The following is a 24,874-nucleotide window of genomic DNA, read 5'->3' as shown; positions in this document are numbered from 1 at the left end:
AAAAAACTTTTGTTAAATATACCGACTTTCTAACAAAGCCTTTCCAACCCATTTTTCCCCCTTTGTTGCTTGTTTATGTTTTGTGGTCTTTAAATTGTATTTTTACATACAAGGTCTCTAGTGGCCAAGGCTAATCTCAATTTGCTATGAAGGATGACCTTGAACTTTTGACTCTCTTGCAGTCAGTCACTTCTTTTGTGCTGAGAATCCAGCTTAGGGTTTTGTGCATGTTAATGAAGCACTCTACAAGCTCTATCCCTCCTCGACTTGTAATTACTGAAATATATAAAGCACTTATACTGAGTCATGAAGCTTTTCTTCTAACCAAGAGACTATCTTTGTTTCAGACTTTAAACCATACCTCATATCTTTTCAGCAAGGGAAAAAAATGAAGTGGGACAGTGGCGCCCATACATGTTGGCAAGAATTTCCACCTATAACTTGAGCTTTAAAAAAGGGTTCTAAAACGGAGCCAAGAGCAGCTTCCTAGTTTGTATCTCTCATGGGGGCGAGGCACAGAGAAGCTGTGGCATTTGAGCTTAAGCATGGCAGGGCAGATTCCCGCCGCCTTACACAGAGGTGTCTCCAAGCCGCGCAGCATACTGGGTGGCAGATGCAGCTTTTTCTAGCACAAAATGGGGGGAGGGCTTGATGGAGGCACTGCTTCCCGGAGTTGGTGGTGAGCACGGCTCCTAGAGCTGGCAGTAGGCATACCTCCGCCTTGTTAAAAAGCTGAGAGGGGGCAGAGTCAGCAGCCAAGACTTTCATCCTAGCCACTCAGTTTAGCAGTTTAAAATCTCTCCTGGTCAGAAAATGATTATAGATTCACAATAAGACAGATTCAGATGGAATAAAACTCTAAACGGTTTACAGTGTGTATAAAAATGAACGTAGGCTTGGAAGAGAGAGGAAACGGAATATAGAGAGTTATATAAAGAAATAGTTTTAAAAAATAATTTTTAAAGAGGATAAAAGTAATATAAAAATACAGTAATACATGTAAAAATGGAAAACACACAAAGAGTCTGGATACTGCATTTTTTTGTGTGTTGTCTTTGGGATTTTTAACTGTAGAAAGACATTTGATTATAAAAGCTGCTGGATTAAACCAACTTACATATTTTAAAAATATCTTGACTCCAAAATTTATGTCAAAAGGTATGCCACTTTGGGGTAGAGGTTATGTTTTTGTTTTCACAGGATATGAGAGGCTATGGACTCATTCAGAATTAAAGATGATCAGATTTGATTAAGGAAGATGCCAGCCCACTGCCCAAAGAGCAACAAGATGCCAGCAGACTGGTAATGCCACAGCCTCATGGCAACATATAGATTAATAGAAAAGGGTTAAGATGAAAGAGCTAGCTAGCAAGAACTCTGAGCCATAGGCCATACAGTCTGTATTTAATATAAGCCTCTGTAGCTGGGCAGTGGTGGAGCACGCCTTTAATCCCAGCACTTAGGAGGCAGAGCCAGGTGGATCTCTGTGAGTTTGTGGCCAGCCTGGGCTACAGGGTGAGATCCAGGACAGGCACCAAAATTACACAGAGAAATCCTGTCTCAAAAAACAACAACAATATATATATATGCATGCGCAAGCCTCTGTGTGTTTACTTGAGAGCAAGCAGCTGCGGGATGGGCAGGACACAGGAAAACTTCTGACTACATTTGGTGCCCAATAAGAAAAGGAATATAGGGCTGGAGAGATGGCTCAGAGGTTAAAAGCACTGACTGCTCTTCCAGAGGTCCTGAGTTCAATTCCCAGCAACCACATGGTGGCTCACAACCATCTGTAATGAGATCTGGTGCCCTCTTCTGGACTGCTGTCATACATGCTGTATACATAATAAATAAATAAATCTTAAAAAAAAAAAAGAAAAGGAATATAGACAGTTATATAAAGAAATAAATAGTTTTAAAAAATATTTAAAGAGAGTAAAAGTAATATAAAAAATTCAATAATCCACGTAAAGATGGAAATTACACAAAGAGTCTGGATATTGTATTTTTGTGTGGTCTTTAGAATTTTTTAAATTATTTATTTATTTATTTATTATTATTATTATTTAATTTTTTTTTTGGTTTTTTGAGACAGGGTTTCTCTGTGTAGTTTTGGTGCCTGTCCTGGATCTCACTCTGTAGACCACGCTGGCCTCGAACTCACAGAGATCTGCCTGGCTCTGCCTCCCAAGTGCTGGGATTAAAGGGGTGTGCCACCACTGCCCGGCTGTCTTTAGGATTTTTAACTGCAGAAAGACATTTGATTGTAGAAGCTACTAAATTAAACCAACATATATGTTTTATTTTAAAGCTATCTTGACTTCAAAATTTGAGTCTAAGGATATGTTGCTTTGGAAAAGAGGTTCTGCTTTTGTTTCCACAGAAGATGAGAAGCTGTGGATTTCTTCCAAGTTAATATGGTGTGATCAAGGAATACCCCCCTCCCCCCCAGAGGTCTCCAGATAATCCAACATCCAGAACAGCTTCAAGGCAACTGACTGAGATGATTCAGCCTCATGGACTACTCCAGTCAGGACTTGACCATAATCCTAAATTTTCACAGGGTCCCCATAAGGTTAAAAGTGGCCCCCAATCAGCAAGAAGTAGCCTAGAACACTACACCCACATTACCCAAAAATGGATTATGGGTGTTTGTATTTGTTTAGAGGGTTGGTTACAAATTGTTATTGGTCACAGTCAATCTCTAATAAAAGAAAGGGGTATATGATATAGAAATGATAGGATAAAAGGGTAGACTATTGAATCTACTTTAATCCAAAAAACAACTACTAATCTTACATATTTTACATTAATATGTATTTTTCTTTATTGATACAAATTTAAAGTTAATTTTGTTATACTGTATATATATATTTCTACTCTTGTTTAAGATATTATGTTTATTAAACTCATTTAAAATTGTAATATATAATTAAAAATACAGAATTAGTCATCTATAATAAAACTTATAGTCATGTTAGTTGTCTAGATATACATAGATATATTTAAATTAGGTAGGTAATCGTCAAACACTTCAAAGACCTACAGAATGTGGCATTTAAAATGTTTTAAAAATTTATATTTTTCTGGACAGTAAGACACTTCTGCTCCTGGCAACACCAATTACTTCAAAGAGGATGATGGACATCGAAGAAACTCATTATGGAGTTTGCTTTCTTTGTGGCAAAAGTTAGCCACTGGGCAAAAAAGTGCCCTTGCCTCAACTGTTTGACAGGATGCTATATAAAATGGACATGCAGGACCCATAGGAAGGTGACGACTGAACTTAGCAAGATGAGATGGTCCTTCAGGTTCCTGCTTCACAGAGGAGACAGCCAGACATTCTGCAGGACACGGAGAAGCAGCTGATGAACTTTGCCAATAGGCGAGACAATCCTTCAAATTTCTTGCTTCACAAAAAAAGTCTGCCAGAGACTTTAGGCCTGTAGGCTGAAGATGGATGCCCCAATGTTGCAGAGGAACTTTGGGTGACTGTCCAGGCAGCCAGATGTCTCTGTCATTTCTAGAATTCTGGAAGTGGCTTACAATGCACTTCTTGTTTACTTAAGTAATATGAACTCTTTGATGGAACTGAAGACTAGATATAATTATAGTTTTCCTTGGTTACAATAAAAGGTAAATTAGATATGAAACTTTAGACTCACAAAAATAGAACAGATAGAATATTTTCTTTAATTTTGGCAAATCAAATAGACTATATAACTGTAATTCTTGCTTGATAACTATTTTGTTACATATAATTTCACTATGTTAAAGTTAAAAACATTCCTTTTTGATTAAACAGAAAAAAGGAAGTGCTGTGGGATGTCTTTCTGTATGCTGTGAATATATGTGTTGCTCCCATTGGCTAATAAATAAAGCAGCTTTGGCCTACAGCAAGGCAGCTTGGAGGCAGGCGGGAAATCCATGCAGAGATACAGAGAGAAGGGTGGAATGGGGGAAGGAGAGCCATCAGCCCGCTGTCCAAGGAACAACATGTAATGGGACACAGGTAAAGCCACAGAACACGTGGCAATACATAGATTAATAGAAATGGGTTAAGTTATAAGAGCTAGCTAGCAAGAAACTTGAGCCATAGGCCATACAGTTTGTAATTAATATTAAGCCTCCGAGTGATTATTTTATAAGTGGCTGTGGAACCATGGGGCCAGGCATGGTGGCACAAGCCTTTAACCCTAACACTCTCGAAGTAGAAGCAAGATCTCTGAGTTCTAGGTCAACCAGGGCTGCATGGTTTAACTGTCAAATAAATAATTTTTTTGGGCGGGGGGGGGGGGGGGGGAGTGGAGAAATGGCTCAGCAGTACTTACTTGTTGCTTTTGCAGAGGATTCAATTCCCAGCATCTACACGTGGCTCAAAACTGTCTAACTCCAGTTCCAGAGTATCTGATGCTCTCTTTTGGATTCCAGGTATGCATGTGGTATACATACATAATGCAAGCAAAATATTCACACTCAAAGTACTTTTATTACATATATTTACTTAGTGCGTATGTGTGTGGGTGTGGGAATGCCATAGTGTGCAGAGGCCAGAGGACAACTTTTGGGTCGGTTCTCTCCTATCACATGCGTTCTGGGAATCAAATCCATCTCAGGCTATTAGACTTGCTTGTAAGCACTTTTACCCACTGAGCCATTCCTCCACCTGGTTTTCTTAAATTTGGAGACATCCTGGCCTTGAATTAGCTGCTAACTGAAGTTAACTTTGAACTTCTGATCCTCCTGAGTGCTGGAATTACAAGCATTACTACCATGCCCAGTTTAAGGGGTGCTAGGACTTAAAACTCAGGACTTCATGCATGCTAGACAAGCACTGTACCAACTGAACTACATCTCTAGCCCTAAAATTATATAAAACTTCCTAAGAATCTAAAGTATTACACTTACGTAGGTTCCATAATGCAAGGATATTAACACCTAGGGGCTGAAGATGTAGCTCAGTGCTACATACCAAGGCCCTAGATTTGATTATCTCTATTGCAAATAAATAAATACTAACACTGGAAGTTCAGTCTGACTTATCTTATCTAAATCATCACCGAGGATAATAGATGCTTTGTACTCATAGAGAATTAAGTCATCCCAGGGAGAAATTCGGAGAATGAGGTCATCCCACTTGGGACTAACCTGCTTAAGCAATTTGGGTCACAGCATTTATGACTGTGTTGGTCAGTGAGCCAGTCAATTCTGGATTCCTGCCTTCAGTGGCGATCTGTTAGTGATTCCTCTCTCCCCTAGCACTGTAACGGGATGGGCCAAACTTTGTGGTCATTCTGAGGTTAAAGCCAACTCTCTACCACTGTAAAACAAGGCAATGTCTGACTCTCATGACAAAGGGAAAGGTGGTAAAGTTCAAGTAAAGGAGTAGCTGCTTAGTGACTGACTGTTACATAGCTATTTCCTCCAAAGTAGAACATTCCCTCCTGGAGAGAGGATTCTTAAAATTCAAGGAGGACTGAGGACGGTTCTGTGGGTAAAAGCACTTGCCATCATTTACTAAACTAGGAAAGAAATGTATTTCAGCAATTTAAATGTGATCTGCCTAGCGTTATCTATGCATGAACTTATTCTCTAATGTTGTCTCAATCTTTTAGTATTTTTATATTTATCCCTTTATGTGTATTTGCCTGCATGCTTATGTGCACCACATGTGTACAGGAGCCCTCATAAGCCAGAAGAGAGTTCTGAAGCCATGGAACTGGAGGTTGTGAATTGTCACGTGGGTGCTGGGAACCAACCTGCTCCTCTGCAGGAGCAGTGAGTGTTCTTAACCACTGAGCCATCTTTTCAACTCCTAGTATGTATTTATTGAGACAAGGTCTCATTCTGTAGCCGTTTTGCCTGCCTCTGCCTCCCAAGTTCTGGAATTAAAGGGATTTGCCACTAAATCTGGCTTGTTACTGTGTGTAGGGTGTATGGGCACATGCATATAGAGATCAGATGATAATATGTAAAGCTGGTTCTCTCCTCCCTTCATGTGGATCCAGGGGATCAAACTCTGGCTGTTAGCCTTGCACAAAATGCACTTAACAGGGTGGACCATCTCAGTGCCCTTATTCTCTTTCTTTTTTAAACTCAGAATCTGGTAATTCTATTTCTTTGTGGATATGCATGTCAGACAGTGGGTGGAGCTAGTTCTTTCCGCCTTGAGTCCTGAAGATAGGACTCAATTTTGTCAATAGGTGTGCCTTTAACCTGCTGAGTCACCTTACCTGTCTACAGGAAAACCTCAAGTGTCCTGGTAGGTAGGAACTGGGTGGGTGGAGTTTACAACCACTGAGTTACACTCCCACCCTGTCTCTACACCTTTGCATGTTGATTTTTTCAATTGCTCTATCATATCACCCTTTAGTTCATTATTTATTAGCTCCAGCATGTGACATCAGTCTAACTGTGCAAGATTGCTTCTTGGAAGTGCACCACATATCTATCATCTAAAGTGTTAGTAGAAGTTGGGTATCTCACGCAGGACAGCAGAAATTCAAAGATAAAGGTTTTCAGGCATGGAATTAGGCATGCCTTTCCTTCTGCTAGGCCTTTACTGCAGCAGCTGAGTTGGGCCTGGTCAGTTTATTGTTGCTGAGGTCAAACTACATGGACAAGCTTCAAATTCTTCTGCCATTGTTTGTTGACTTGGCGTGCAGAGTGATTTTTCTCTTATTGTGCTCTTGTCTTCCGTTGGTATCTTCCTCAGAGGCTTTCTATGCCCTTGTCCTTCTCAGTACTGCTATTAGTACATATCATTCAATGCTCATTCGCTTAGCACAGATAGGGTCTAGAGCACTAAGGCCACCTGTCTTCTTCAGGCACCGTGTCCCTGGGACTTGAGGTGTGGCTTCCTTAGTGCTCCTGCTCCGCTGTGGCTGGAGTACTAGACCCAGTACACATTTGTCCCTACTGAGGGGTGGTTTTTGTTTTCTTCCAGTTGAGTGAGTACTTGGTACCCTACCTTCCAATTTTGGGCTTTTGTGTGGTAGGAGACAAAGGAGAGTGACTTTCTCTCTCATAGTAGTTACTGTTTCCTTCTAACAGACTTTTAAAGAGACATTCTGGTTTTGGTGTGGTTGTAATGAAAACATCAGAATGTGTTGTAATGAAAACAGAGTCTGGGTAAGCCTTGAAGTGCCAGGGCCCATCTTTCACCTGTATTCACTTTAGCTGTCAATCTCTGCTTCTACATCATGCTTGTCTCTCTTTACCTTTGACCATTGCTCTCCATACGACTTCTCATGTGCCTGTCTCTCATATTACCCAAGTCCCAGAAGAGAAAGCTGGTCATCTCTCCCACCCTTCAAGTGGGGCACTGTCTACAAGAAGGGGGAATATATTGGGAGAAAGCAGAAACTGTGTGCAACTGGGAAACTTTGAAGCAAAAATCAAGACTTGTTTCTCAATGAGTTCTCTGACTAGAAAGTTTAGGACCAATCTGGCATCAAGACTAATAGGATGGCGTAAGAGTATTAGTTGTGATAACTGAGGCATCAGGATGGTGGCCTGCACAAGGAATTTGGCAGTTGGAATGGTAAAAAAGAATGTATTCAAAATAAATATCCATTTATTAAAATTTAGTTTGTTTTAACCAGAGCAATACAGTGTAACAAGTACATAGTTCTATTATGTTAACAATAAAAAATATCAAAACATGCATAAAGAACTAATTGTTTTTTCAATTTTACCTATTATTTACTTCTCATAAAAAGTGTTGAGTGCTTCTAAACTGCTTACCTTGTTACAGACGCTACTACACCCACACTTCCCATCACAAATTCTTTATTGTGACATTCTAATTTTGGTCAGACCAATCTTCACTATCTCCATGACGGCTGCAAATTCTCCTCACAGCTGACCAGGTGATGGATTTATGTTAACTTCCCCCCATTCTCCTAGAGTTGGTTCATTTTTGGATTTCTTTTGGGTTTTCCATTTTATTTTTAAAATCTTTAAACATTTGAACCCTTTACAATTTTGCCAATCATAATGTACTGTTTAACGAAAATTACAAAGTGAAAACACTTGTAACCACTTCCCCCAAAACACAACACTCCTAGACTGCAGAAGCTCTCTGTGCAGCAGGACTTCATGTTGTTCTGGACAGGAAGCCTCAAACTTGGAACTGATTTCAATTGTTGGAAAACAAGAATTATGTCAGGTGTGGAGGCTCACACTTGTAATCCTTGCATTCAGGAGGCTGATGCAGGATTGCTGCAAGGGCTAAAACCCTGTCAAAAAACAAACACACAAAAGGCTAGAGATGGTTCAATAGTCAAAGAGCTCTCATACTGCTCTTCTAGAGGACCTGAGTTCAATTTCTATTACCCACGTTGGGTGGCTCACAACCCCCTGCAGCACCAGCTCAAGAGGACCCAATGGCTCTGTAGGCACCCACATTCATGTGCACATACCCACACATGTCACTAAAAACAAACCTTTTTTAAACAAACTAAAAGCACAAGGATTTCTCTGATAAAGACATATATAATGGTCCTCTGTAATTGTGAGTTCTATACCCACTCAACGGAGAATTAAAAATCTCCTAAAATAAAAATATTAGTTCTGGATTGAACAAGGACTTCTGTCATCTTCCCCTAAATAAGAGTACAATCCACATAACATTTACATTGTATTTAGACATTATACAGATGTGACATACAAGTATGTGGGAAATTATGAGATTAACTGCAAGGCCATTCTACAGAAGGAACTCAAGGCTAGGTAGGTAGATTCTGGTGGTGGTGGGGGGTGCATTCTAGAATCAATCCTTCATGGATACAAAGGGATGACTATAGATGGAACTTATGTATGATTTTGGATACTTCAATGAGTAAAACAGCTCACTCCTCAGTGAGTGATCAGCAGTTAGACAGCCTTCAGTTTCTGCTGAGATAGCATGATTGATTGCGTTACTGGTCTCAGTTCTTCACTGTCTTATAAGACTATATAGCGTGTCCTTTGCCATATTACTTCCAACAGTTCTCTCAACATGAGGTGTATACGTCCTTGTCTCACCGACGATGGGCTTGACGACTTGTGGCCAACAGGGTGGCACATACCTGTGTGACTTCATCTGGCCTCTGTGTTTCGGCAGTCCACCATGGATAACATGTCCCAGGCAGCTAGTTTCAGCATGTGACTCAGAAGGAACCACCTGGAACAAACGTGAATCTGATCCAAATGGAGATGCCCAATCCAGCAGAGGCTAAACCTGAAGCATAGCTGCTTGGCTCAACCTAGTCTAGACCAACTGCCCTACAAGTCTATGTGGATGCCAGACTATAAAGCGGGAGCAAAAACAAAAGAGAGTTCGATGACAAAGCAGGGCTCAGGGACGCCTTAAAAGCACAGCTGTACACATCACTCAGGAAACAGAAGCCATGAATAGTTCTGATCCTTATAGTTCAGGGCTTTTTCCTGGTAGGGTTTCCTGTGCTATTGTAAACCCATTTTCCAGAGGCAATTATGGTTAATAGTTTGTTTTCTTCCAGATGTTTCCACAGAGGCGGCCTCTACAAGCATCAGGGGACTGTTTCAGTTTCTACCTGGAAAGGCACTCTGAGGCTCATTTGTATCTAGTTTTCAGTATGTCCTTATTCTTCAGTATAGATTCTAACTTCCCTTGAAAAAGTGGGAATGTCCCTTTCTTTAATCTGGCCTTCCATTTTAAAGTCAATTGTGGTGTCTGTATGCATCTGTAGTAAAAGTGAGTACCTACACAAATTAGTTCCTTCTATAATGTTGACTGGAAATCTTTAATTTTCATACATAATTAATCAACTGATTATTTTATTGCAGTGCTAGAGAGAGAATCCAGAGCCTTACGCATGCTAGGCTTCAATATTGAGCTACAATCCCCAATTTTTTTCTAAGAAATTAAAAAACAGACAGGTTAGAATTATTCCACATATATGACCTTGATTCTCACTTTCCTATTTGATATTTCTACACAGCTTGCATCTATGCTCTTACTCCAAACTGTTTAGCATAGGCCCACGCTCATGAACACCGACATTTTTGTTGAATGATATCTTATATAGAAATAAAGTCAGGCCAGATGTACACCCGTAAGCTCAGCACTGGAAAGTTGAGAAATGATTATAGGCAAGCTCAAGGTCTGTATGAGCTACATATTAAGTTCCAGGCCAACCTGGGCTACAGTGTGAGGCCTTACCTCAAAAACTAAAGCAAAAATAAATGTTTAAAAATATATAAACTTTGGGAAGACAGTCAAAGCAGGAGAGAAAGATGAACCCCTGCAGGGGAGCAGGGAAAGGAATGGATATGAATATACAGAATGGGATGTGAAGAGGAAGGGGAGGGGATCAACACCAGCACTGTGTGAATATATACCACTGTGACTGGTTTAATAAAGAAACTGACTGGCTAATAGCTGGACAGGATAAGGTTAGGAGGGAGAACCAGACTAAGGACACTGGGAAGAAGAAGGGCAGAATCATAAATCGCCAGCCAGACATGCAGAGAAACAGGAGGTTCAAGATGAAAGAGAGGTAACGTCATGTGGCAGAGTGTAGATTAATATAAATGAGTTAATTTAAAATATTAAGAGTTAGCTAGTAATAAGCCTGAGCTATTGTCAGAGCATTTATAATTAATATTAAGTCTCTGTGTCTGTTATTTGGGAACTGGTGTACAGGAAAGAAAAGTCTTCCTACAAGCACCTGGGAGGTAGAAACAGGAAGATCATGAGTTCAAGGTTACTTCAGCTACATAATGAGTTCCAGGCCAACCTGGACTGACTACATGAGACACTATGAGGGGTTTAGGCCTTTGGAAGTTCAACAACCACTTTCCAGGTTTCTGCTACAAGTATTTTATGGCTGAGAATCAGAGTGGTTTAGGAAGCTGTTGTTCCCCTTTACCCTTCTTATCCTTAGAGCCAAGACAATTCTGGTCAAAGCAAGAGAAGCAAAAATGCTGCTGACTGCGAAATCCTCAATTCCTGCAGCCACTCCTGTAAGAAATGGACTAGCCATCCTGGAAGAGCCTATATGGAGGGCACAGGGCAGGGCTAGTTCATGGTGGTCAAGAAGAACCCACTGACTATGGCCAGAGTGACAGAAGATCAAAGAGAAGAGTGGAATAGCAAATGGTGGTGCTAGGTTTTGGGGAAAATCAGAAAGCTGGCTGATTTGGTGGAAGCCTGCCTCGCTTAAATAATACTTTTTCTTTTCTAGCAAAGATGTTGTTTCCACCTTCTGAAAACTAAGCTTTTCATATGCACAGACCTACAGCCTTCCAATAGATGCCTTATTATACATAACTGTACAGCTACATAGTAAAGTAAGAAGCCATCATCTGCTCCAAGTCTACTACAGCCTAAAACTTCAGTGAGCACTTACACTTAGCATCTAATATGAACATACGAGTTATGCAGCAAGTATTTTTACTTCTGTCTTAATAGATGAAGAAAATATTGGGAATTCTGGGACAAAAAGTGGTTATGACCAGGGAGGGTAAACAAGGGTCCCATCCCCATGCAACGAAGACTCAATTTGGGTGGCTGCCCTTCCCTGGATCTTTAGTTTTCTTTAAATCTTGGTACATATTGGTAATGTCTTACAATAATAATTTAAATTACTCATGAAGATTCAGAGAGGTTAAATAACTAACCCCCAACTCACAGAGCCAGACAGAACTCGGTTTAAAAGCAGATCATCTGCAGTTCTGCTAGGTTGCTTCTTGGAAGTGGTTAACTTTCTCACAGTGTCAAAGAAAGATACAAATTCTATCAATTATTTGCCTACATTAAGATGGGCTTCCAGAACCAGAATACCTTGTGATACTCTCTATGTATCCATCTTATTTGGAGAACAGTCTGCATTTTATATAATTATATACAGGAATTAAAAAATGATTTCTGAGCTGGGCGGTGGTGGCACATGCCTTTAATCCCAGGACTCATGAGGCAGAGGCAGATGGTCAGCCTGGTCTATAGAGCAAGTTCCAGGATAGCCAGAGCTACTCAGAGCACAGAGAAACCATGTTTCGAAAAAAAGAAATGAAACAAAAGGTTTCTGAGCCAGGTATGGCAGTGCTCGACTTTAATCCTAGCACACAGGCAGAAGGTAGATCTGTTAGTTCAAGGCCAGCCTGGTCGACAAAACAGTTCCAGACAGCCAGAACTAGAGACCCTGCCCCCGCCCCTCCAACAAAACAAAACCAAAACCAAATTTCTGTATTTAAATCTTCTAAATTGGTTGGGATTATTGCTTAGTCTCATCCATTTATTTACTAGGGCTCATTAAACATTTTCTTGTTCTACTGATCCAGTCTGGTCTATGGCTTGTAATTACAGCTACAAAGCAAGGACAAAGTTCTGAGATGCACCTTGTCATGATACTTCCATTTCTTGCATGTGTGGAGGGGAGAGAAGGATGGTAGGGGACCAAGGAACCAGTCATTTAGTAAACACCATGTTATTCCATTCAACCCTCCTCAATCCTACATTTTAGTAAGACAAACAAGGTCACCAGGGAGCTGACTTGCACGTGGGATGGACAATTAAATCAATAAAATAATACAAGGAAGGTTCACGTGGCAAGAGAAAGAAAGGAAAACAATAGAAACAAGGAAAGGAAATGCCACAGGGGTGAGACATGAGGATCCAAGTTTTCAGACCCGATTTTTGAGGACGGAAGTGAGTGTCACCCCAAATACTTCTCGTTAATTTAACTTCTTCCTCAACCAAGAAATGGATCTACGCTGGTTACTGTGGCGCATGCCTTTAATTCCGGCACTAAGAAGGCAGAGGTAGGCAGATCTCTGAGTTCAAGGCCAGCCTGGTCTATAAAGTGAGTTCCAGGACTGTTATACAGAGAAACCATCTTGAAAAAACAAGGAGGGAAATGGTCCTAGAAGTCAGCCAGCCTCTTTAGCACACATCACCCACAACCAGGGACTAAAACCACAACACTAAGGAGAAAAACGGAGAAAAACACCAGCATGAAGGCAGGCCAAGGACCTACGACTATGAAGAACCACTCAAACCTGCTGGGGGAAATCTGTAGTGACAACAAAACTACATTTTTTAGGATTGGCTCAAATGACCAATTTAAATTATATTACATGATAGGTTCTTGTATCTAAACCTAGCTTCTCAATCCGCAATAACCTCAACTCCAAGAAGCTGGAGCTGTAAAATGCTATGCAGTGAACATTTAAGGCAGAGGAGAAATTCAGGATACCAGCACTCTCCAGTTCTTACACCTATGATTAAGTGAGAAGCATATAGGTTCTGCTGTTTGTGAGGACTTTACTGGTACTGAGAAGTCAGTTACCTGTTCCACACTTTGTCAGCCCTTTATGGCAGCTTGTATTTAAGCTGCCTAGTATGTTCCCACAAGTTCACCAGCACACCCACACACAGCCCAGGTCTCTAAGACTGCAAAACAGCCTCCATAGCTGGACTATCTTCAAGGTTGACTGTCCACAGGGATTATACACAGTTCATCAACATTTACCCCCTTGAAACAAACTGTTTCCACGGGTCTTTTTAAATCAAGTACCACTCAGAAGTTCTAATCCTTAAAACATATAGAGGGCCCGAAGAGGGAAGGGCCTCTTTCAAACTGTACTGTGAACTGCTGACAAAGTGAACAGCAAGCACTAACCAGAGGGATTGGATAAGTGCCAGACTCCTGACACAAATACATTCTCACTGCATCCCCGAGAACAGTGGTCCCATCTAACAGATGAGACTAACTGACAAGTTATGTGAATGTGCCTAGTAACTACGTGTGAGACAGGGACATAAATGAGATAGAACCGTCATGCTCCCTTCCACCGTACTTCAATGCCCAAAATCTCAGACTTCAAAGTTCTCACCAATATCCATTTCTCCCTCCTAATTTCTCCACCAACCCAGTAGTAAGTTCAAATCACACAAAAACTAAGCCATCCCTTATCACACACGGTGTCGGTTGGAGAAGCATATTGCTCAGGCTGCAGGGACATTTCATTTATTTAAATGTTTTTTTATTAAAAAAAAAAAATTAAAGACCTTCATGGCACAACTTCTTCCCAGCACAGTTATGTCTTAGTCATACCAATTACAATACAATTACAACCAATAAATCAAAGAGAGGAATTCTGACTTTAAACTTAAAGGGGGAAGGGCACACTTCAAAACAAAGTTAAAATATACTTTCAGAATAACTGCCAACACAGCTGTTGTATATTGGCATCTATTTCCCGCCATCTAAGCAATGCAGACACAGGAAGTGCTGAGAAATAGTGTCCCAATACAAGGTGTACAGATGAGGTAATTTACAACACAGAAGTTGTTACTCTGTAAACCCTGACCCACCCTACCCACCCCCGCCGAACCAGGTCTTTTAAAACTCTGCACATTTCTGCAGTGACTCCCTGTCTCTTTTACATTTCTATTTATTTTAAAAGGCTCTCAGGTGCACTTCAGAGTCCTCTGCATTCACCGTCAGCTCTTGTACTAGGTGTGATGAGTGTGAGGAGGCCTAGGCATCTGCAGTTAGCCACACCAGCCTCCAACACACCTAGACTTCTGAGCTGTGAATAGGGTGTGGAGTCCTGATCTACAACCTTCCTCTCCACCTCACCAGAAAGAATTCAGTCTAAGTGTCTTGTTCAAATCACGATCCAGTGCAAACATAATCACAAACCGCATCTCTAGCACACTTGGTGCTTTCGGCTCTGCACAAATCCAACATGGTAACCCTCACAGCACGCTAGGGCAAACAAGAATCAAGTACAATAAATAGTCACTGCAAGTGGCCAAAATTAGAAAAATCACTCTGCAGTCAGAACGTTGTCTTTTAGCTCTTCCTAAAGTTGAGAAAGGTTAAGAAAGGCATTAGCGCCTTCTACTTTATCATTACATTCGCTAAAGCCACCACCTTGATACAGTCACTAAAGCCAAGATGGGTTACAAAGTTAGGTAAGTTAATTAAATTCAACTCCCCAAACAATTATGTTTTATCTATGATGCCAGGTGAGAAAGGCTTATGAGTCTATAAAGGTAGGAGAATGGGGAACTAAGATTTTAGGCCTTAAAACATGTTGGAAGATTTTTTTTCCTAGTCCCCATAGGCAGCTACTGTAATGAAACAGGAGAAAATACAGAGCTGATGTTTTGCTATTGTGCTTAAAAAACTAGGCTTCCTCAGTGAAGCACCTGATAAAACTTAGGTGGCTGGATTACAGTGGAAAGTCCACTTTATACACACACACAAACACACAAACTGGCGACTTGTCCTATCCCCAATCCCTGCAATGCTGAGACACAGAATGAGTTTTATGGCAAAGGATCCTTAATCCCCAGAGACGCTTTGGCTTGTGGTGCTTTTTTTTAAGGCCTCTCTGCCCTGCCCAGTACCATGGGTCGAATGAGGGGTGTATAAAAATGAGGGCCTTGGGAAGCCTCCATGGTATGGGCTGTAGTCCCTTCAGGTTTGAATGTGAGACACCCACCCAGAGAGACCTTTACACAGGGAACTTAAATCTAACCTTGATAAATAAAACCAAACGTTTATTTACACCAAAGAATTCCAACACTGGATCTTTCACATATGAAGGACAAAGTATTATATATATACACACAGCGAGGGATGGCAGCAGGGCCATAACAAGAGAACTGATAGTTTCCCACAATTACAGGTCTACCATTTCTGGCTCACTGAAGATAGTGGCTCTGCTCCTGCCTCAGATACAATTACAACTCTGAGAGCAGTCTCCTCACTAGATGGCATGTGAAGAAAGGGGAGGGTAGGAGAAAAAAGTACAATGCTTAAAATGAACCCAGTGTGGCCACATCACCCGTTAGCTCTTAAGAGTGCTAGCGTGAAACTTATATGGACAGTATTTCTTTTTTAAAAAGCAATAAATTACGCCCAGTAACTAACTGACTTCAAAATGGCCAAGTCAAAGAAAACTGAAAAAGATTCTGCCTTCCCTCTCCTACCAGCTATGAAGCACAGTATGTCAGGAGATGAAAAGGGAAAGACCAAAACAGGAGCCCGGGAGGGAAAGTATGACAGAGTCAAACTAAACTAAAATTAAAATGATTTAGGTTTAGGTCAGTAAGACATGATTCATTCAGAAAAGAAGCTTCAGGATCTGTCTGCAAGTCGGGTGACTTAACATCTTGATGTAACTAAGACAGATCCACCTCCACCAGTGCTGGAGTAACCCATGGACGAGTCCTGGAGAAAGGTGATGGAGTGACCAGCAGAGCAGTGTTCAGGATGGACTGGGTCCTCCCTGCCTCTTTCCTTCCCACCTCCCTTGATAAGCTACATTTTATAATCTCTGGGGAAGAGCATGAGATCCAGTCCCCAAGAGTGTAGTAATGTGGGGAGAGCAATGTGGGAAGGGGAAGAAATCTCCACCCAAACGCAGCAGCTGGGACTGAGGCCAGTTTATCTTTGTTCTTTAGTGGTGATGAACTGAATTTGGAAGGGGAGAAAAATTTTGTCCATGAAATATTCCACCTGCAGGTAATTTTTCAGGGAATCCCCTGAGTTATGAAAAGTCCAAGTTTTTTTTTTAAAAAAAAAAAAAAAAAAGGAAAAAAAAGAAAATCAGCCTATTATAATTTTTTTTATGACTCAACTACTAAATCCACAAGCAACGGTTCAGACACGGTGCTTCTGAAGAGTTCTCACCCCTCCCAACCAGGCGCAAGCTGCATCAAGGAGAGGGTGGATTTCCCCACCTCTGCTTAGGCATCAGGAGATAGATGGGGGTCATTACTGCTGAGCGCCAGCGGCAGCTGGAACAGGCATCCCAAGGGAGTTGGCAGCAGCAATCACTGGTGAGCCTGCCAGAGGTCCAAGGGGTGAAGGGGTTGGCACTGAAGAGATCCCTGAAAGAACAGCCAACAGTAAGCCAGAGACACCAAGCACACCAATCGTAGCCAACAAACGTTCCATAAAACTTTCCCAAAAGTTAACACAAAATTCTTTCTTCATGATTTCTCTTGGCCACATTTGTTGGCATACTTCAAAGTTTAATCTGTACAAATCCAAGTTAAAACAACATGCCCTAATCAATGAATTTAGCAGGCAGCTAACTGACAATTACACACAGATACCATCAGCAGCCTGTCTAGAAGCTCTCTGCTCTGCATCCCATCTTCTCACAGGATGACCTCTGCCTAGACGTGTGGTGAGCAGGCATTTGAAATGTGGCTACAAGGACTGGGGACTCAAGACTACTTTTACTCAGTTTTCATTAAATAGCTGTGTGGGCAGTTTCTACCATACTGAACAGGACAGGACTTCAGTCAACTGTCAATCTACAATGGTCACTTAGTGGAGAAAGGTGAATTCTTGACTAAATTATGACTGTGATTTGGAATCTATTTCCATTTGGTTTCTTCTCCATTTCTATCACAATTACATGTCAGCTTGCCCTCAATTAGCCAGTTCTGTCTCTCCCCTCCAAATACAAGACTGCCCCCTATCTGTGGAGGATGTGTTCCAAGGCCCCAGGATGCCTGAAACCATGGAGAGTACCCAACATTATACATATGTATGTACACTATGTTTTTTCTATATACATATATGTATAATAAAGATTAGTTTATAAACTAGGCACAGTCGTACAATAATTTAACAAAAACTCTAACAAAAGTTATATGAGTATGTTTTCTCTTGATAGATTCCAGACAAATTGTATTTTTAAATCATGAGTAAGTAAAATTATGAATACAGGAGATTTTTGTACATGGTTCAAAATACAAAAGGCTTAAAGGAATATGTAGTAAAAAATATATAGTAAAAAATCTTCAAGCCTTATAAGACCCTGCTTCAAAAAAGCAATTATAACAAACAAACAAACATATACATTTCTTTGTTCTTCATGATTTGTTGGGAATTCAAGTCTCTGCAAGAAATTTTCTGTAGGGACACTGGAGTTTTGAAGTTGCTCTCCTACTTACTACAAGTATATTCAGAGTATCTAGCAGCACCGATTATATATACTCAGTGACCAATTTTTGATCCCCAGCACCCACGTAAAAATCTGCATGTAGGGGCGCACCATTGCAAATCTAGGGTTGGGGAAGATAGATCCTTGGGGCTGTCTGGCCAGTTGATTGGTGGGTGCCAGGGAGAAAGCCTGTGTTATGGTGCACATGCATACACGCAGGTAAACACACTCTTAACAACAAACAAAGTGGATTGCTCCCCAACAACCATTGCTGAGTCTGACCTCTGGCTTCCACACAATGCATGTCAATGTTCTTAGACCTACCCATGTTGACCATTTTATAGAAAAGAAAAGGTACACAAGAAAAGCACAAAGAAGGAACTGAAACTAAGAACAGTAACTTTCTTCTAAATTTTCTAAAAAGAGAATTTACCAATCAACCAACCTGACATCATATTGGCGCTGCTGACAGGTGTACTGCCCCCTGGCATGCTAGATGAACTCATTCGAGCCTGGTCCTTCACAACAGTGTCTGGAAAACAGGCAGTAAGGTTAGGTTCTCTTCTGTTTGATGTACTAAACTAGTTGGGAAGAAATAAGAGTGGCTACCTTCAATCTTTACCTTTAATTTATACTCTTTATTACTCCTGGAACATAAAGTGACAACTACTTTCACTATGAATCCAATAAAAAGTGCATAATAAACAGACCTGTGGTTAAAAACCAAGTCTGAAGACAATGGTAGGATGGTAAGTAAATATCCACTATAGAGCTAAATTCAAAATGAAGATAGTTAAATGAGTATTTAATGGAGATAATACAATCTAACCTGGCCAAGATAACAATTCATAATCAGTTAATTGGTCCACCAGAGGAAGAGACTGAGTGGGCCAAAGTTATTTGCTGTGTAGCTTAGTGTTATAAGCACAGACTTTACTCTTCATACCAATCAGCATACGGGTTTTAGTTATAGGGGACTTGGCAACAGGGTACCAGACTAATTGGAAAACCATTGCACTATCCTTTAGGGAACAATCCAATGTTGAAACAAATAGCATGGTGAGTCTAGAGTGGATGTTAGTATCATTTCACTCACAAAAGCATATTTGGCTATATACCCATAAACCTTAATGGTTTATACAATAGTTAAGACTTGGAAACCTCACTGGCTCTCTCCAACAAATGAAACAGGTCAACACCTATTATATTCAACCAGGTCAAACCAGCTATTGGGAAATAGTAGAAAAATAAATGTCTATAGACAAGAATCTTTGCAACAATTTCTTTTTGTTTTGTTTTGTTTTTGGATAGATTCTTACTTTATAACCCAGCCTGGATTGGAATGTAGTCCAATCTGACTTGGAACTTGTGGTGAACCTCTTACATAAATTCTCCTCTGCCTCATTTAGTCTGCTGGGCAGTGAAAGGCTATACAAGTGGACTCACAGAAGTAAGGATGCTCCATGGCCTCTCTTGCAGTGAGTCGTGACTGGTGGTCATATCGTAGGAGCTTGTCCAGAAAATCCAAGGCCTCAGGGCTAACAAGATGCTGGTTTTCACTGTGGACGAAGCGTTCCCATCGCTTACGAGAGTGTCTGTAAGGCAAAATTAGAAATGAGAAATGGGACATGGGGTACAGAACCTAACAAAAGCAAAGAGGGATAAAATCCAAAGAACAGTCTTGTATCACTACTATACCACAGGGACAACTGTGGGGATAACACCCACAGACAGACTGGAAATGAGTGTTGCACCAAGGAGAAACCCGGGGCTTCCCCCTTTGAAGAATCACACTTCAGGTGACTTTTAGGTTGTTAAATGATAAATTTATAATTTATACAAATAAACTTACGCAGCACTCAGGTGGCTGAGCTAGCCAGTACTCCTCCCCTATCTTTATTCTTGACCAATTCTGCCACTTAGCAGATAATAAATGCCTTTGCTTCAGGAAGTCTGTCTTGTATGAAGTGGCCAGTGTACTCCTATTCTGTCTCATCAGCACTGCCAGGGAACTGTCAGCAAATCAGTCTATGTCTCTGTTTAGAAAGTCCTGCCATTTAAGATGCAAATGCCATCAGAAGAGACTCCCATGTTTGATTGACTTGTTCTTCTACTTAGACCCCACATTTACTGAAACTCCCTTCACAGGAACCTCCAACTATAATCTTCACACTCAAGACTTTTCTATGTGAATTTGGACAGATGGCCATTCAATCTGATGTTATCAAGTGTGCTCAAACAGCATCCTCAGCACCAAATCAGACACCTTACACTTCTGGTAAAGAGAACAAGGCAATTTCCAGGATCCAAAATGCCAAACCACAGACAGATTGTGTGTGTGTGTGTGTGTGTGTGTGTGAGAGAGAGAGAGAGAGAGAGAGAGAGAGAGAGAGAGAGAGAGAGAGAGAGAGAGAGAGAGAGAGAGAGAGACTTACCTGCCCAAGATATCGTTGAAACGTGGATCTAATTCAATGTTGTACTTGTCAATATAGTCATATAAATCTTCTGTTCCCAGAACCTTGGCTATCCTCACCAACTAATATTAAAGAAAAACAAAACCCACACCACAAGCATATTATATCATCAAATAAGAACTAATAAATGAATTAAATAAAAGGTACTAATATGCCCTATAAATAAATGTTACCCCTTAATGATTAATTCAAATTTTGGTGTGTAGCAGTTATTTCCTATAAAATCCCTAAGTCCACTCAATGTGAAAATGTTAGAAAAAGCCAACTACTTTGCCTGGTTTCTTTTCTTCCCTTGAAAGCCCCCTGATAGTCTTTATGCCTCATCACAACTAAAATGATGATGTCTCTTCTTTTGGAACTTCTCACACTTTTGTATTTACATTATTATAGTCAATTGCTTTTACTGCTGGATTTGCCTATAGACAGACAATGAGCTATTTGAAGGTATTCCTCTTCACCTCTATATCCCTTCAGTCCTGTATGGCACTTGACATAAAGCTGCAACTTCCCAGGGGTTGTCTTTAGTTAAAGGTATCTTAAAAGTAAAAAAATTGTCCATTATGCTAAATGGCATAATGTGGCGACACACACCTTTAATCCCAGCACTGGGGTGGGGGGGTGCCCCAGCAGAGGCAGGCATATTTGAGTTACAAGCCAGTCAGGGCAACATAGAGATACCCTGTCTCAAAAAACAAAATGTTTACTGTGCCCAAAGGGAACTAGGCATTGATACCTTCCTATTATCATTAGTTCTGTGGGTTCCTTGAATTTTAAGGGGCAAGTATAACTAGTTCAAAGTACCATCTACATTTCTATTGATATATAAATATATACATCTAAACTCAATTTATATGCAGAAAATGACCACAGCACTATTAAATATAAGCCAACACATGGAAGAAAATATTTCTAAAAGAGATCTATTTTTATTTTATGTGTATGAGTGTTTTGTCTACATGTATGTCTATGTACCACACGCATGTCTGGAGTCCACAGAGGTCAAGAGGGAGTTAGATCATCTGGAACTGGAGTTATAACTGGTTGTGAGCAATCATTTGGGTGTAGGAAACTGAACCCAGGTCCTATGCAAACTCAACAAGTGGTCTTAACCACTCACCATCTCTCCAGCCTCATCTTTTTTTTCCCCCTGGCTGACTTGGAACTCTCTTTGTAGACTAGGCTGTCCTCCAACTCAGAATGCCTCCGGAGCACTGGGATTAAAGGCGTGCATCATGCCTGGCTCCAGCCTCATTTTTTGAAAAATATTTAATGACCACCCCCCACCAAAAAAAATTTAAAAAGCAACCTTTTTTATGTATGTATGTGCACCACACGTGCTGTACTCATGAAGGTCAGAAGAGGACATCAGATCACCAGTAACTGGAATTACAGGTGGTTGTGAGCTAACTGATGTGGGTGCTAAAAGCTGTACAAACCTGTACCCAGGTCATGTGCAAGAGCAGCAAACCCCTCTAAGCCACTAAGTACACTAAGCCCCTGTACATTTTTTTTTTTTAAAGATTTATTTATCTAGCCGGGCGGTGGTGGCGCACGCCTTTAATCCCAGCACTCGGGAGGCAAAGCCAGGCGGATCTCTGTGAGTTCGAGGCCAGCCTGGGCTACCAAGTGAGTTCCAGGAAAAGGCGCAAAGCTACACAGAGAAACCCTGTCTCGAAAAACCAAAAAAAAAAAAAAAAAAAAAAAAAAAAGATTTATTTATCTATTATGTATACAGCATGTTTGCCTGCAGGCCAGAAGAAGGCGCCAGATCTCATTACAGATGGTTGTGAGCCACCATGTGGTTGCTGGGGATTGAACTAAGGACCTCTGGAAGAGCAGTCAGTGCTCTTAACCACTGAGCATCTCTCCAGCGCCCCCCCCCCCACATGTTTTATAGAGCACTTTCACATGCATACTAAGAAGCAACAGAAAAATACTAAAAAGACAGGGTAGGGAGTGACATTCTGATGTCTAAAGGTTAAACTGGGCTGCTCTAAGGACCAGTGAACAAGTAGAAAATTCTCAGATACTGTGCATTATGAACTGGATTTGGAGGTGAGATTGGGGGTGAGGCAGAGTATGAGGCAACTGTACTTTACACTAAAAATATTTAAGTTTTTAAGACACGTTTACTCTATGTAGCTCTGACTGTCCTAGAACTTGCTGTGTAGACCAAGCTGGCCTTTAATTCACAAGATTTGCTGCCTTGTCCTCCTGAGTGCTGGGATTAAAGGTATGGGCTACCGTGTGTGTGTGTGTGTGTGTGTGTGTGTGTGTGTGTGTGTGTGTGTAAGAGGAGGAGGGGAATGACAGGACATGGACTCAGAGACCCACATGCCCACATACCCTTTGCCTCCTAGGTGCTAGGACTAAAGGAATGCAAAACCCAGGTGGGTTTTTAATTTTTAAACATTGTAACCCAGGCTGGTTTGAAGTTCACCTTGTAACCCAGATCCACTGAAGTTTCTTATGAGTTTGTAGATCTAGCCATCTTTATACTAGGTCAGTAATTTCTTAATGGAAATAACAAGTTATTACCTGATCATAATTGTCATGTCCATGGAAAAATGGCTCCTTCCGGAAGATCATACTTGCCAGCATACAACCCAAGCTCCACATATCCAAACTATAATCATACATCTGCATTAAAGAAAACATTGTTATCATATGAATTCCCAGGCTTGTCACTTCCAGATACAAAACAGACATTTAAACAAGTATTTTAAAAATCACTTCACTCATAGTGAAACACCAATAACACATTCATGTACCCCTTTTCAGTCTTTGTATGGTTTCTTTCACCCAGTTATTGGCTTGTTTTTTTTTTAGTACTGGGGATCAAATCTTGAGCTGTGGGCATACTAGGCAATTGGTTTACCATTAGGCTACTGTAGTGGGTAGCCATTCCAGCTTTGATCTGGAAGTTCCAACCCCCATTGAGACTTCGGCAACTGTCACGCCTACAAGGCGGGGCCAAGGGAGGCGCCGGGGGATCTCGGTTGCGGAATCCTGGACTGGAGAGGTGGACCAAGCAGAGCTCCAGAGAACACCGCTGGACTGTGATACACCTTCCCCAGACTCCGCGACCTACCTATTCCTTAATTTGTAAGTTACGCCATTAAATAAATCTCCTTTTAACTACGTGGAGTGGCCTTAATAATTTCACCAATAGGCTACATACATTGTCAACCCTTCTTTCGATCCAGTTTTATTTCTCCCTAAAGACTTATTTTTAATTATGTGTATTTGTGTACAGGGTACAGGGTGAGTGGAGTATGTGCACATGAGTGAAATTACCCACCCCCTTGATCAAGGGCACTGGATTTCCTAGAGCTGGAGTTATAGGTGGTTATGAGAACCTAACTTGGGTCTCCTACAAGAACAACATGTACTCTTAACTTCTGAGTCATCTCAGCACCTCAACTCAGTTTTAAAACCAACTGTAATACTACTCTGAACTGCTTTCTTCACTTGCATAAGAAAACCTGCAAATTTTACTATGTGACGAAATCCAAGGATCCCCTTAAGAGAGAAGGCCTACCCAACCTAGTTACCTCTTTGAAACAGGGTACCTGCCACTGCATAGCCTTGGCTGTCCTAGAGCTCACTATGCCTTCCTTCCTGCACTTGAACTCAAAGGGAGCTGCCTGCCTCTGCCTCTTGAGCTCTGGGATTAAAAAGCATATACCATTACACACCACCTAGACTGGCAAGGTTACATTCTTTTTTTTTTTTTTTTTTTTTTTGGTTTTTTTCGAGACAGGGTTTCTCTGTGTAGCTTTGCGCCTTTCCTGGAACTCACTTGGTAGCCCAGGCTGGCCTCGAACTCACAGAGATCCGCCTGGCTCTGCCTCCCGAGTGCTGGAATTAAAGGCATGCGCCACAACCGCCCGGCAAGGCTACATTCTTTAGAATTCTAGAGATGGAACTTTTAGGGTAGAGCCTGAAACTTTAAGGTATCTGATAACAGCTCAGAACCTCAGAAAGTATAGGTATGAAAACTGTCTCCTAAGGAATTCTAAAATACTGGGTAAATCTTTTTTTCCCATTTGAAAAAAAAACCCAAAAACAAACTTATTTTGGGGCTGGAGAGACAGCTCAGTGGTTAAGAGCACTGACTGCTCTTCCAGGGGGGTCAAGTTAGAGCCCAAGTACCCCCATAGCAGCTCACAAAGACCTCTAAAACTAGTTTCAGGGAATCCAATGCCCTCTTCTGACCTCCATAGGAACCAGGCACAAATGTGATATTCAAGATTTACAATCGAGCAAAGCACTCATAAACATAAAATTAAATAAATATAAAATATACACACACACACATATTTTTTTAAAAAAAGATTGTTTTGTTTTAAAGATTTATTTATTTATTATGTATACAGTGTTCTGATTACATGCATGCCTGCAGGCCAGAAGAGGGCACCAGATCTCATTATGGATGGTTGTGAGCCACCATGTGGTTG

At 41.0% G+C, this 24,874-nt stretch overlaps 1 protein-coding gene across 3 annotated transcripts in view; it reads right to left on the bottom strand.

The window, feature by feature from the left end:
• Nucleotides 1-7,558: 7,558 nt before the first annotated feature.
• Nucleotides 7,559-24,874, bottom strand: part of Csnk2a1 (casein kinase 2 alpha 1) — a 54,194-nt gene continuing 36,878 nt past the window's right edge. The window contains exons 9-14 of one of the 3 annotated variants that reach the window (XM_052722990.1): nucleotides 22,953-23,054; nucleotides 20,376-20,476; nucleotides 19,387-19,535; nucleotides 18,386-18,472; nucleotides 16,724-16,873; nucleotides 7,559-9,166 (exon numbers count right to left, since the gene is read on the bottom strand). In XM_052722990.1, coding sequence (XP_052578950.1) covers nucleotides 16,758-16,873; nucleotides 18,386-18,472; nucleotides 19,387-19,535; nucleotides 20,376-20,476; nucleotides 22,953-23,054 — 555 coding nt within the window. In that variant the 3' untranslated portion in view covers nucleotides 7,559-9,166; nucleotides 16,724-16,757. Of the gene's footprint in view, nucleotides 9,167-15,517; nucleotides 16,874-18,385; nucleotides 18,473-19,386; nucleotides 19,536-20,375; nucleotides 20,477-22,952; nucleotides 23,055-24,874 lie in introns of those variants that run through there. The other 2 variants (XM_052722991.1, XM_052722992.1) reach the window with 2 other exon arrangements.

This window comes from Peromyscus californicus, unplaced genomic scaffold, assembly GCF_007827085.1.
Source record: "Peromyscus californicus insignis strain IS unplaced genomic scaffold, ASM782708v3 Scaffold_7__1_contigs__length_154581171, whole genome shotgun sequence".
NCBI classification, from domain to species: domain Eukaryota; kingdom Metazoa; phylum Chordata; class Mammalia; order Rodentia; family Cricetidae; genus Peromyscus; species Peromyscus californicus.
Note: the sequence above shows the minus strand (reverse complement) of the source record. Positions and strands in the feature narration are given on the sequence as shown.